Source organism: Hemitrygon akajei, unplaced genomic scaffold (assembly GCF_048418815.1).
Source record: "Hemitrygon akajei unplaced genomic scaffold, sHemAka1.3 Scf000113, whole genome shotgun sequence".
NCBI lineage: Eukaryota > Metazoa > Chordata > Chondrichthyes > Myliobatiformes > Dasyatidae > Hemitrygon > Hemitrygon akajei.
In genome coordinates this window covers 2,008,742-2,023,609 of record NW_027331999.1, presented here as the reverse complement: position 1 = coordinate 2,023,609, position 14,868 = coordinate 2,008,742, and the positions used below count along the sequence as shown (strand labels likewise).

The 14,868-nt window shown below is 42.6% G+C and overlaps 1 protein-coding gene across 1 annotated transcript; it reads right to left on the bottom strand.

The window, feature by feature from the left end:
* Positions 1-8,277: 8,277 nt before the first annotated feature.
* Positions 8,278-11,231, bottom strand: LOC140723416 (uncharacterized). Its single transcript, XM_073037985.1, has one exon. The coding sequence runs from the start codon at positions 11,229-11,231 to the stop codon at positions 8,313-8,315; it is 2,919 nt and encodes a 972-aa protein (XP_072894086.1). The 3' UTR covers positions 8,278-8,312.
* Positions 11,232-14,868: the final 3,637 nt, after the last annotated feature.

The following is a 14,868-nucleotide window of genomic DNA, read 5'->3' as shown; positions in this document are numbered from 1 at the left end:
ACACAGCATTCACCCAAATGAGATTTCTTAAGTTTGGTCGGGCTGGAGGTGTGGGGTGGGGGGAGGGGGGGGGTGGCTATCACCCCGTATATTAAACTGCTCTACCCAGTGTGAAGTCGCTGGTGTCTCAGTAGTTGAGATGACCAAGTGAATCCCTTCCCACACATTGAAGCCTGAGTTATTCTTCTCCGTCGAGGCTACGCCGTAGGCTCTACGTAGCCGCGTACCCGACGCTGCAACCTGGGCTGTACCGTATGCCGTAGCCTAACGCGCACATTCCTAAAAATGCAACTGCGCATCGCAGCGACGCAGACTGCAAGAACTGTGATTGGTCCACTTGGTAGCAGCCAGTTTCCTTTTCTTTTTCAATCTTTTTATTAAGTTTCAAATTTAATAAGCATTGCAATAATATAATGATACAAAGAGATCGGGATTACATTAATGTCGGTTAACATATAAAAGCACAGATTCCAAATGACAAATATAGTTTAACCTCCCAATCTCATAGCAAGTAACCATGAAAGAGATATCATATAAGGAGAAAAAAATCGTAAACTAGAAAAAAAACACTAAACTAAAAAAAAAACAGACAAAATTGGGCTGTCATATTACAACGGCTGAAATTATCTGGCGTTAACTCCGCTCCTCTGAACATGAACAAAAACTTATTACACAAGATTCGGAAAGGGTCAACTTACATCATATGAAAAAATTGAATAAATGGCCTCAAAGTCTCTTCAGATTCAACCGAAGGAACCACAGTACCACTCCTAATTTTTTCCAAGTTTAGACATGCTATGGTTTGGGAAAACCATTCAAATGTAGTAGGGAGATTGGAATCTTTCCATTTAGGTAAAGTAGATCTGATGGTTATTAATGTAACAAATGCAATTAGACGACAAGCTGACGAGGATAAATGACTATAGTCTATCACCGGTCCTCCAAAAATTGCGGTAATAGGATGTGGTTGTAAATCAATACACAGAACTACTGAGATAATATCTCAAAATACCCTTCCAATAATTTTTTTAGAAGAGGACAAGACCAGAACATATGTGTGAAGGAAGCTACCTCGGAATTACATCTATCACAGACAGGATTTATATGGCAGTAAAAATGTGCTAACTTATCCTTGTACATATGAGCCCGATGAACCACCTTAAATTGCATGAAGGCATGTCTGACACACACTGAAGAGGTATTTTCTAGTTCAAGAACTTTCTCCCATTTCTGTATAGGTAAAGGTATCCCAAGTTCTCTTTCCCACTCATTCTTAATTTTATCAGAAGTATCTAAGCGTATTTTCATAATTAAATCATAAATAAATGATATTAAACTCTTCTGATATGGAGTTAAACTTATTTTTTCACGTAACTTCAATTTGATGTGATATCGGAACGGAAGGTAAAATAACATTCAAAGGTTTCTAATCTGTAAATATCTGAAAAAGTGTGATCCAGGCAAATTATTTTTATTAGAAAACTGTTCAAAAGCCATAAAAGATCATCCATAAATAAATCACGAAAACATGATATTCCCTTTGTTTTCCATAAAAGAAAAGCTTGATCAATTCTAAATGGTTGAAAGAAAAAGATAGATGTCATAGAACTTGACAGTATATATTTATTTGGTCCAAAAAATTGCCAACATTGAAACCATATTCCTATTGTATGCTTAATTATTGGAATTACCATTTGCTTATTAAATTTAGTAAGTGCAAAGGGAAGCACAACCCGTAAAATAGAAGCCAATGAAAACTTTGGTCGAGACTCCCGTTCAAGGTTCATCCAACTCTTGTGTGCAAAACGTTAAATATCGAATATTAATTCCCAATAATAAAATCTAGGATCCGGCATAACCAAGCCGCCTTCCTTTTTTTGATTTCTGTAAATATTTCTAATATAACCTGGGATTTCTATTCTGCCATATATATGCAGAAATTTTAGAATCAATAATATATAAAAAAGTTAGAGATAAAAATTGATACCGCCTGAAATAGGTACTGATATTTAGGTAAAATAATCCTCTTAATAGCATTAATGGAACCAATCAAGGATAAGGATAATGGGGACCATTTAGTAAACAATTCTTTAGCATGATCAATTAAGGGTAAACATTAACTTTAAATAAATCGTTGTGCTTCTTAGTAATTTTAACACCCAAATAAATAAAATAATAAGCAGCAATCTAAATGGTGACTGTCTATAAATTGAGACTTGCATATTTAATGGAGAGAGCACACTTTTATTAAGATTTAGTTTATAAGCAGAAAAACTACTAAACTGAGCAAGTTGTGTTATTACTGCAGGAATGGATTTCTCTGGATTAGAAATATATAGCGAAAGGTCATCTGCATATAGTGATACTTTACGCATCCCATTCCCATGAGTAACACCAAATATACTGGGTGAATCACGAATAGCAATTGCCAAGGTCTCCAGGCTAATATCTGATAGTAAGGGGCTCAAAGGACAGCCTTGTCTAGTACCTTGGAAAAGCCTAAAGAAAGGGGATCTCTGATCATTAGTGAAACAGACGCCAAAGGTATATGATATATCAATTGGATCCAAGATATAAATTTTGGACTAAAATTAAGTTTCTCAAGAATTTTAAACAAATATTCCCATTCAAATGTATCAAACGCCTTCTCGGCATCGAGCGAGAAAACATGTTCTGGAGTCTTAGATAAAGTAGTCTATACAATGTTCATTAACCTCCAAACATTAAAATGTGTATAATAATTTTTAATAAATCCTGTCTGATGCTCGGAGACAATTTGTGGCAATATCTTCACCAATCTAATTGCTAATATTTGAGAAAGGATTTTAGATTCAACATTCACAAAGATATCACAAATCTGATGCACATTCAGTGAGATTTTTATCATTTTTAGGAATTAAATAAATAGATGCTTCATAAAATGTTTGTGGTAACTTACATACAAATAAAGCATCTTTAAAAATTTTTACCTAACCAGGGAGAAAGTAAATCGGAAAAAGATTTCAAAAATTCAGCTGTATACTCATCCCGACCACGTGCTTTACCAGAATTCAATGAATAAATTGCATTCTTTATTTCCTCTTCAGTAATGGTTGTGTCTAATACTAAACGTTCAACTGATAATATCAGAATATTTAATTTGCTTAAAAATTCATGCATTATGGTAGAATCATCAGGAAATTCTGATTGGTATAAATTGGTATAAAATTCTTGAAAAAAATTGTTAATTTCATCATGGTCAACCGTCAAAGTACCATCCGTTTACGAACCCTATTAATCTGAAGTTTTGCCAAAGCAGCTTTTAATTGGTTAGCCAATAATTTACCCAATTTATCACCAAATATATAAAATGACCCTTAGTTTTAAGTAACTGATTTTCAATCGGGGATGTTAATAACAAATGATGTTGCATCTGAAGTTCAACTCTCTCTTTATAAAGCTTCAAATTGGGAGCAATAGAATATTTTCTATCAATTTCTTTAATCTTATCAACCAATGTACGTATTTCATTATTAATTTGATTCTTCAATCCAGCAGAGTGTGAAATAATTTACCCTCGGATATATGTTTTAAAGGCATCACGTGATATCCCACTGAAAATTTCTTCCGTTGAGTTAGCTGAAAAGAAAGAGGCAATCTGTCCTTTAATGAAATTAATAAAATTTAAGCCGTGAAGTAAAATAGAGTTGAACCGCCATTGTTTAGTACCAAAGGTTACATCAGTTAACTTAACTGATAATTTCAAAGGTGCATGATCGGAAATGGCAATTGTATCATATTCACAGGCAGTGACAAATGAAACTAATCGAGAATCAATAAAGATGTAAAGGAATCTAGAGTAATTATGATATACATGAGAAAAAAGAGAACTCTTTTTCATTAGGATGTAAAAACCTCCTAATTTCTAAAATTCCAGAGTCAACTAAGAAGGAATTAATAAAAATAGCAGATTTGTTTGTAAGTACCTGATTAGGCACAGACTTATCCATCATACGTTTCAGACAACAATTAAAATCTCCACCCATTATTACCATATATTCATTTAAATTGGGAAGAAATGCAAAAAAGTGCTTAAGGAATTCAGGATAGTCAGTATTAAGTGCATAAATATTAACCAAAACTAATTTATTGTTATAAAGTTAACCGGTGTTTAATAGAAGTCTATCATATTGGTCTGAAATTGTATCATAGTGAACAAATGAAATCTAGGAGTCTATATAAAAAAAAGAAACACCTTTCACCTCAGTCGATGAGTTAGAGTGAAACTGTTGGCATTTCCAAAACCTAAATAAGTGCTGATTATCCTCCTTACTCACATGTCTTCTGCGCAAAAATAATCTGAGCATTCAGTCTATGAAAAACTCTAAAAATCTTCTTCCATTTAATTGGATGATTCAAACCGTTCGTATTCCATGAAACAAAATTAATAATGACAAAATTAATTAATAATATCCATTTTCCTTAAATAAACAATGTAGTATGTAAAGGGTTAACCACAATGCATAGGAAACTCACGAATCAGGAGGAGGGAAAATAGTTTAAAGAGGAAACGGAAGTTATGACAATACAGACATTTTTGTAGTTTCAATTCAGCCCAAAAGAAAAATACTAGACTAAAAATAGTCCTACCACCCCACCCACAAAGACCGAACACCTGGCCAATAGACAGCCAGACAACTATCTAAGAACCTCCCTACCCCCGTCTCCCTTGAGGCAGATCTCCAAATTTAAAAAAATAAAAAACAAACCACCCATAGTCAAAATATTACGAGAGGAATGTCAAGCAGATGTTAGAGAAAAACAGCCAATTGCAGACCATTTTAAAAGAAAAGGTCTTAAAAAATGACACAAAATACAATCTTAATAATATTTCAAGAAAAAGGAAATAATCAGCATATCAAAGTCATAATGATTTTCAAAAGCAAACAATTAAAAATAAAAAAAGTAAAACAATGAAGGAAAAAGAAAGAAACTTTAACATGGAAACATCATAAACATCCGAATGTCAAAACACAGTACGACTGTAATCAACCCAAGGGCAAAGTTCTAAAGTGTCCAAATCTATAAGCTGGCTGTTAACTAATAAACCAGATACACACAGACATAAAGGAATGGTAAATTTCAGAGACATCCAAGCTCAAATGTTGATCTTCAAAACATTAGACATCTGCGTTCAAGCTTACCTCTTTGAGAAATTGTTTTGCTTCATTCACGGATTTAAAGCATTTGAATGATTTATTGGGCAGAGCAACCCTTAGGTGAAAGGGATATAACAATGCTGGACAAAGATTCCTCTGATATAATTCTGACATCACCATTTTAAAATGCAATCTTTCTTGCATCACCTCAGGACAAAAATCTTCAACAAAATGAAACTTAAGATTCTCATGCTCAGTAACTCCTTTCTGATGAGTAATCCGAATGAAGTGCTCCTTAGTATTCACATTGTGACATCGAAGAATTACATGACGTGGTTTTGGTTTCAGCGCCCGATGTGTGCGGTTGAGTGCAGGAAGGGAAGAAAATACCTCCGAGCCAAAGACCTCCATTAAGAATTTTTAAGATAGTACACAGGGCCCATATGTCCAAAGATAAATTGGCACATATTTTTTCCTAATATAAGCCCTATTTGTGACAGATGTAACGCAGAAGTGGCTACTCTAACTCATATGTTTTGTTCATGTGTTAAGTTTAAATAATATTTGGTGGGATGTGTTTGGAATATTATCTAAAGTTATAGATGCGGATGTTCAACGTAATCCACTTACAGCAATTTTTGGGATTATTCCAGAGGAAGCATTTTATCTATTTGATATTGACATTATATGCTGTTTATATGTTTTTTTTATATTATCTACTTGTTAAACTCCTCTTCTGATTTGTATATTCTTTATTTGGAAACCAATAAAAAAGATTGAAAAATGAGATGAAGAATTGAGAAAAAAACTGAGTAAGATCCCGGCTCTCAACGTCCTCACTGAGTCTATTATTCACAAATTCAGTCTGTGGCTTCGACTCTCCAAATCAGTAATCTTGATTTTGTTCTGCTCCAGGGTTTGAGTGGTTGAACTTCATTTCATTTCCAAAGAATTCAATTTGCGATCTCTCTGTTTCCCAGCTTTAATAAGCTCTGAAATTTGCCGCTGCTGTTTTTCGTTCTTCTTTTCAAGTGTTGCCAATGTACCTTCACTCTCCTTTAACCATAATTCCAAGGTAATAAATCTTTTATCAAGTTCTTCATCCAAAAGATTCTAGATAGCCAGTAAAGTAAGTTGAAACTTTTTAGGCTGTTCAAAGACATCTTCTTTCTTTCCATTTTCACTGCCGGTTCCCTTGCCTTCGGCTAATGACTTTCTTCCTCTGTAAGCCATTTCAGTCGATTAAAATTCAAATTCAAACATATAAAAGTGTTATAAACACTTTGATAAAGATATTAAAGGGGTGGTAAGTAAATTTAAAATGAACGGAGCAAAGCCGGAATGCAACCTACTCCATGTAGCGCCTCCATGAGAGTCCTTCGCCTAATGTAGCCTAACGCGCACATTCCCACAAATGTAGCTACACGTCGTGGCAACACAGACTGCAAGAACTGTGATTGGTCCACTTGGCAGCAGCCAGTTTCCTCCTATGCATTTCCTGTCGCTTCGAAGTTGGAAGGTGGACCACATCAACGAGAGGTTAGGTGAGGTAGTCAGAAAATATGTACATGTGCACGACTCTTCATTGGCAGACAATAAAAACTTGAAAATGGCATCAAAATCGTGCAAACAAATTTCCACCAACATTGCTTTGGACATCGCGGACTGCACAAAGTAATGGGAAAACTTGTCATTTTTCTGCGTTGCAGTAATTTCAATAGAAGTAACGCTTCTGCAACATTGATTAGCTTCAACTCCAACAAGACGTAGTCAGCAGTCGCCATTGTTCCCAACTCAACACGAGTCAATTCAACACAGTAGCACAGAACCCAACACCAACTAGCGTTTTGGCAGTGACACAGACACACGAACTCACAAGTAGAAATGCTCACAACGGCATATCGTCTATGCAGAGGTATAATTCAGGCTTCAGCAGGTGAATGGCTTCTCCCCAGTATGAACTGACCGGTGTGCTAGTAGGTTGGAGGACTGAGTGAATCCCTTCCCACAGTCTGAGCAGGTGAACGGCCGCTCCCCAGTGTGAACTCGCTGGTGAGCCATTAGGGTGGATGACCGAGTGAATCCCTTCCCACAGTCTGAGCAGGTGAACGGCCGCTCCCCAGTGTGAACTCGCTGGTGAGCCATTAGGGCGGATGACCGAGTGAATCCCTTCCCACATTCTGAGCAAGTGAATGGCCTCTCTCTGGTGTGAACTCGCTGATGTACCTTCAGATCGCTAGATTGAATGAATCCCTTCCTACATTCTGAGCAGATGAACGGCCTCTCCCCAGTGTGAACTCTCCAATGTACCTTCAGGTCAGATGACCGAGTGAATCCCTTCCCACAGTCTGAGCAGGTGAACGGCCGTTCCCCAGTGTGAACTCGTTGGTGAGCCATTAGGGTGGATGACTGAGTGAATCCCTTCCCACAGTCTGCGCAGGTGAACGGCCTCTCTCCAGTGTGAACTCTCTGATGTACCTTCAGTTTAGATGACAGAGTGAATCCCTTCCCACAGTCTGAGCAGGTGAACGGCCACTCCCCGGTGTGAACTCTCTGATGTACCTTCAGTTTAGATGAGCAAGTGAATCCCTTCCCACAGTCCGAACAGGTGAACGGCCGCTCCACGGTGTGAAGCCGCTGGTGAACCAGTAGGGTGTATGACTGAGTGAATCCCTTACCACATTCTGAGCAGGTGAACGGCCTCTCCCCAGTGTGAACTGACCTGTGTGCTCGTAGGTGGGCTGACAGTGTGAATCTCTTCCCACAATCTGAGCAGGTGAATGGCCGCTCTCCAGTGTGAACTCGCTGATGTATTTTCAGTTTAAATGACTGAGTGAATCCTTTCCCACAGTCTGAGCAGGTGAACGGCCTCTCCACAGTGTGAACTCGCTGATGTACCTTCAGTTCAGATGACAGAATGAATCCCTTCCCACAGTCTGAGCAGGTGAACGGTCGTTCCCCAGTGTGAACTCTCTGATGTACCTTCAGTTTAGATGACGAAGTGAATCCCTTCCCACAGTCTGAGCAGGTAAATGGCCTCTCCCCAGTATGAACTCTCTGATGTGCCTTCAGGACAGATGACTGAGTGAATCCCTTCCCACAGTCTGAGCAGGTGAACGGCCTCTCCCCAGTGTGAACTCGCTGATGTAACTTCAGTTTATCTGAGCAAGTAAATCATTTCCCACAGTCCGAGCAGGTGAACGGCCTCTCTCCAGTGTGAACTCGCTGATGTACCTTCAGTTCAGACGACAGAATGAATCCCTTCCCACAGTCTGAGCAGCTGTATGGCCTCTCTCCAGTGTGAACTCTCTGATGTACCTTCAGATTAAATGACTGAGTGAACCCCTTCCCACACTCTGAGCAGGTGAACGGCCGCTCCCCGGTGTGAACTCGCTGATGTACCTTCAGATTAGATGACTGAGTGAATCCCTTCCCACACTCTGAGCAGGTGAACGGCCGCTCCCTGGTGTGAACTCGCTGGTGAGCCATTAGGTCAGATGACCGAGTGAATCCCTTCCCACAGTCTGAGCAGGTGAACGGCCTCTCCCCAGTGTGAACTGACCTGTGTGCTCGTAGGTGGGCTGACAGTGTGAATCTCTTCCCACAATCTGAGCAGGTGAACGGCCGCTCCCCAGTGTGAACTCGCTGATGTACCTTCAGTTCAGATGACAGAATGAATCCCTTCCCACAGTCTGAGCAGGTGAACGGTCGTTCCCCAGTGTGAACTCTCTGATGTACCTTCAGTTTAGATGACGAAGTGAATCCCTTCCCACAGTCTGAGCAGGTAAATGGCCTCTCCCCAGTATGAACTCTCTGATGTGCCTTCAGGAAAGATGACTGAGTGAATCCCTTCCCACAGTCTGAGCAGGTGAACGGCCTCTCCCCAGTGTGAACTCGCTGATGTAACTTCAGTTTATCTGAGCAAGTAAATCCTTTCCCACAGTCTGAGCAGGTGAACGGCCTCTCTCCAGTGTGAACTCGCTGGTGAGCCATTAGGGTGGATGACCGAGTGAATCCCTTCCCACAGTCTGAGCAGGTGAACGGCCTCTCTCCAGTGTGAACTCGCTGATGTACCTTCAGTTCAGATGACAGAATGAATCCCTTCCCACAGTCTGAGCAGGTGTATGGCCTCTCTCCAGTGTGAACTCTCTGATGTACCTTCAGATTAAATGACTGAGTGAACCCCTTCCCACATTCTGAGCAGGTGAACGGCCGCTCCCCGGTGTGAACTCGCTGATGTACCTTCAGATGAGATGACTGAGTGAACCCCTTCCCACAGTCTGAGCAGGTGAATGGCCGCTCCCCGGTGTGAACTCTCTGATGTACCTTCAGTTCAGATGACTGAGTGAATCCCTTTCCACAGTCTGAGCAGGTGAATGGCCTCTCGCCAGTGTGATTTCGCTGATGTACCCTCAGTTGGGATGAGCAAGGGAATCCCTTCCCACAATCTGAGCAGGTGAACGGCCTCTCCCCAGTGTGAACTGACCTGTGTGCTCGTAGGTGGGCTGACAGTGTGAATCTCTTCCCACAATCTGAGCAGGTGAATGGCCGCTCTCCAGTGTGAACTCGCTGATGTATTTTCAGTTTAAATGACTGAGTGAATCCTTTCCCACAGACTGAGCAGGTGAACGGCCTCTCCCCAGTGTGAACTCGCTGATGTACCTTCAGTTCAGATGACGAAGTGAATCCCTTCCCACAGTCTGAGCAGGTGAATGGCCTCTCCCCAGTATGAACTCTCTGATGTGCCTTCAGGACAGATGACTGAGTGAATCCCTTCCCACACTCTGAGCAGGTGAACGGCCGCTCTCTGGTGTGAACTTGCTGGTGAGCCATTAGGTCAGATGACCGAGTGAATCCCTTCCCACAGTCTGAGCAGGTGAACGGCCGCTCCCCGGTGTGAACTCGCTGATGTACCTTCAGATGAGATGACTGAGTGAACCCCTTCCCACAGTCTGAGCAGGTGAATGGCCGCTCCCCGGTGTGAACTCTCTGATGTACCTTCAGTTCAGATGACTGAGTGAATCCCTTTCCACAGTCTGAGCAGGTGAATGGCCTCTCGCCAGTGTGATTTCGCTGATGTACCCTCAGTTGGGATGAGCAAGGGAATCCCTTCCCACAATCTGAGCAGGTGAATGGCCGCTCTCCAGTGTGAACTCGCTGATGTATTTTCAGTTTAAATGACTGAGTGAATCCTTTCCCACAGACTGAGCAGGTGAACGGCCTCTCCCCAGTGTGAACTCGCTGATGTACCTTCAGTTCAGATGACAGAATGAATCCCTTCCCACAATCTGAGCAGGTGAACGGCCTCTCCCCAGTGTGAACTGACCTGTGTGCTCGTAGGTGGGCTGACAGTGTGAATCTCTTCCCACAGTCTGAGCAGGTGAATGGCCGCTCTCCAGTGTGAACTCGCTGATGTACCTTCAGTTCAGATGACAGAATGAATCCCTTCCCACAGTCTGAGCAGGTGAACGGTCGTTCCCCAGTGTGAACTCTCTGATGTACCTTCAGTTTAGATGACGAAGTGAATCCTTTCCCACAGTCTGAGCAGGTAAATGGCCTCTCCCCAATGTGAACTCGCTGATGTAACTTCAGTTTATCTGAGCAAGTAAATCCTTTCCCACAGTCTGAGCAGGTGAACGGCCTCTCTCCAGTGTGAACTCGCTGGTGAGCCATTAGGGTGGATGACTGAGTGAATCCCTTCCCACAGTCTGAGCAGGTAAATGGCCTCTCCCCAGTGTGAACTCTCTGATGTGCCTTCAGGACAGATGACTGAGTGAATCCCTTCCCACAGTCTGAGCAGGTGAACGGTCGTTCCCCAGTGTGAACTTGCTGATGTATCTTCAGTTTATCTGAGCAAGTGAATCCTTTCCCACAGTCTGAGCAGGTGAACGGCCACTCTGCAGTGTGAACTCGCTGGTGAGCCATTAGGTGAGATGACCGAGTGAATCCCTTCCCACAGTCTGAGCAGGTGAACGGCCGCTCCCCGGTGTGAACTCGCTGGTGTGCCAATAGGATGGATGACTGAGTGAATCCCTTCCCACAGTCTGAGCAGGTGAACGGCCGCTCCCCAGTGTGAACTCGCTGGTGAGCCATTAGGGTGGATGACCGAGTGAATCCATTCCCACAGTCTGAGCAGGTGAACGGCCTCTCTCCAGTGTGAACTCACTGATGTACCTTCAGTTCAGATGACAGAATGAATCCCTTCCCACAGTCTGAGCAGGTGTATGGCCTCTCTCCAGTGTGAACTCTCTGATGTACCTTCAGATTAAATGACTGAGTGAACCCCTTCCCACACTCTGAGCAGGTGAACGGCCGCTCCCCGGTGTGAACTCGCTGATGTACCTTCAGATTAGATGACTGAGTGAATCCCTTCCCACACTCTGAGCAGGTGAACGGCCGCTCCCTGGTGTGAACTCGCTGGTGAGCCATTAGGTCAGATGACCGAGTAAATCCCTTCCCACAGTCTGAGCAGGTGAACGGCCACTCCCCGGTGTGAACTCGCTGATGTACCTTCAGATGAGATGACTGAGTGAACCCCTTCCCACAGTCTGAGCAGGTGAATGGCCGCTCCCCGGTGTGAACTCGCTGATGAGCCATTAGGTCATATGACCGAGTGAATCCTTCCCCACAAATTCAGCAGATGACCAGCTTCTGCCCAGTGTGGTGTGAACTGACTGGTGTGTCCACAGGTGGAAAGACCGACTGAATCCCTTCCCACACACAGGATAGGTGAATGGCCTTGCCCCAGTGTCAACTTGGTGATGTCCCTTCAGATGTAATGTCCAACTGTATCTATTCCCACTGTCTGAGCAGATGAATGGGTTCCCCACCTGTTTGAAATGACGGGCGTGCCAGTCGGTCAGATGATTGAGTAAATCCCTCCCCACAGTCTGAGCAGGAAGGATGATTGTGTGAATCTCTTGCTCCTCTTCTTAAGTATCTGGACAGAGACAGCAAAACTGGTGTGTTGTGTTCGGGATTCCCGTAGACAAATTCCTTGTCATTTTTAACCTGTAAAAAGATTTACAAAATCCATCAATGGGTGTAGGACAACATTTCAGATGAGATCACTTGAGTTGTCAAGCTGTGATCTGACATCACACTGTTACAGTGAGGTTGAACCCAAGTTGGTGAGAGAAATCATCTCCTGACTGGGCACAGTGCTGGTATCTGGAATGATCATCAAACTGTCTGATGTTCTTCCTGTCTCTCTAAGAATGGGGCATTTCTGCCATCGCCAATCTGTGACTTGGCTCAGTTTGACTCTCTCCATTGGTATTATTCCCTGTTCCCACTGGGCTGCCTGGCCCCACAGTAACTGAAACACTCTCACCGAAAAAGCCGGCAGTGCATTCCATGCACCCACCAGTCTCTGTGTAGAAAACTTACCCGACATCCCGTTGGTATCTATTTCCAAGCACCTGAAAACTCTGCTCCCTCGTGTTAGACATTTCAGCCCTGGGAAAAATCCTCTGGCTATCCACACGATCAATACCCCTCATCATCTTATACACCTAAAAAAGTTCTAAACATAAACACGGAAATTATACATTGCTTTGAGGATTTGTTGGACGTATACAAAATGATGAGGGAGAAGATTGGGTAAATAAATGCAAGCAGCTTTTTCCACTGAGGTTGGGTGGGATGACAACCAGAGGTCAGGGGTAAGCGGGGAAGGTGAAAATTTAATGGGAACATGTGGAAAAGCTCTTTACTGAAATGGTTGTGAGAGTTTGGAATGAGATGCCAGCACAAGTGGTGAATATGAGCTCCGTTTCACCGTTTAAAAGAAGTTTGGATGTGAGCCTGGATGGTAGGGGTATGGATTTTTTATAAAAAGGGCCCAAAGGATATTGGGAACCAAATTCACCACAACCACAAACTGTTCCTGCCGCTACCATCCAGGAAACGGTACCACAGCAAAAGGACCAACAGGTTCCGGGACATCACCTTCCACCAGGCCATCAGACTGATTAATTGATCTCTATGCTTTCTAGACTGTCCTATATACAAACTAATTATTATAAATCAATTTCAATTACACATTGCACATTTAGACAGTAATGTAACGTAAATATTTCTACTCTTCATCCATATGAAGGATGTGCATAATAAAGTCAATTCAATTCACCATCTCCACTATCTGTTCTGTCTTTCTGGCTCCCATTCCCCCTACAACTTACTTAAACCATATCAGCCCCAACCCCCACTACCTCTAGTAAGCCTTACCACTAAGATATTAGTTGCCTCTTGTTCTGTTCCCCTAACTAACAAATCCACTTATCAGCCCTTTGACTTTCCTCCCCCCAACAGTTTCCAAAGTGTTCCACTTGTTGTTGTCCGGGCATGGCCATTGGAGTACTCTGCGATGGCTATTTAACCTCATTCTCCTTCCTGACTCTCACCCAGTTTCCTGTGTCCTGCACCTTGGGTGTAACTCACCTCTCTTCATGTCATATCTTTCACCCCCTCCTACTGCTGGATGATCTGGAATTCACCCATTTCAAGATCCAACACCTTAAAGTGCAGGGTTACAAGCTGAAGCTGGATGCACATCTTGTAGGTGAGGGCATCAGGGACACTGGAAGTCTCCCCTCCTTCCCTCCAATATTCCCTCTAATTTGTAATAACCAGTGTGCACATGAATCTTGTACTGTGCATTTTTACCCAGTGACAACATGTGCACAGTGAATTATATATAGAGATATATTCATTTTCACAGCTGGCAAATCACGGTCAATAGGAACTTTGATCTCCTCTGGGTTTGATCGAGTTCATCTGCACTCTCACACAACCTATGTAGCAGGCCTGTAATGGGTAATGAAGGATTTTCTCACCAAAGCTTTTGCATATTGTCCATATGTGGTTTGCTTGCTAAATTACACTTTAAAAAGTCAGATTTTCAAATATCACTCCACTTCTTCCCACTTGCAAATTCTCCAGCAACTTTAGCACCAGCACATGGCACACAGGCATCGCCAGTTTCTGGACTCTACATAGACATTTCCCCTGAACTCTCGCCCAATGACTGACGGTGGTGAACTCAGTGATGGCAATGCCAATGAATATGAAGGGAAGGGCAGTAGTCTGTCTCACTGGAGTCTGGCACATTTGTGATGTGAAAGCTACTTGTTGCCCAAGGCAAAGGTGCTTTATATCATTACGTACCCAGAGAGGATGGGACAAAACATGCTCTCACCAGTAGAAAAGTCCAGAGCAAGAGGAGGTAGAACAAGCAACACACACAAAATGCTGGAGGAACTCAGCAGGTCGGGCAGCATCTATGGAAAAGAGTACTAATGCTGAATTCCTCCAGCATTTTGTGTGTGTTGCTTAGATTTCCAGCATCTGCAGATTTTCTCTTGTTAGTGATTGGAAGTAAAACAAAGGCGATTTTCTCAACTGGTGATGTAAGATTTTGTTCCCTTTCTCTGAGTTCCTAATCCTTGCATTTAGATAGCTGGAGCTCAGCTCTGTCTGAGAGATCCATCGGTTCCCATTCCCTCTTCAGCTGGAGCACCCCGGGGCCCGTGTACGGATCATGGGGTTGAGAGAGAGGGGAGAGAACAGGACTGTCCGGGATTGCGGGTCACGGTGTCCGAAATTCACAGGAATTATTCCAAAGTTGACGTTTAAGATAAAAACATGGAGAATCGCTCTTACCTGCAACCGACATTTTCAAAGCCTTCTGTGTACTGCGTGCATGCGTGAAACTCAGGGACGTCCTCCG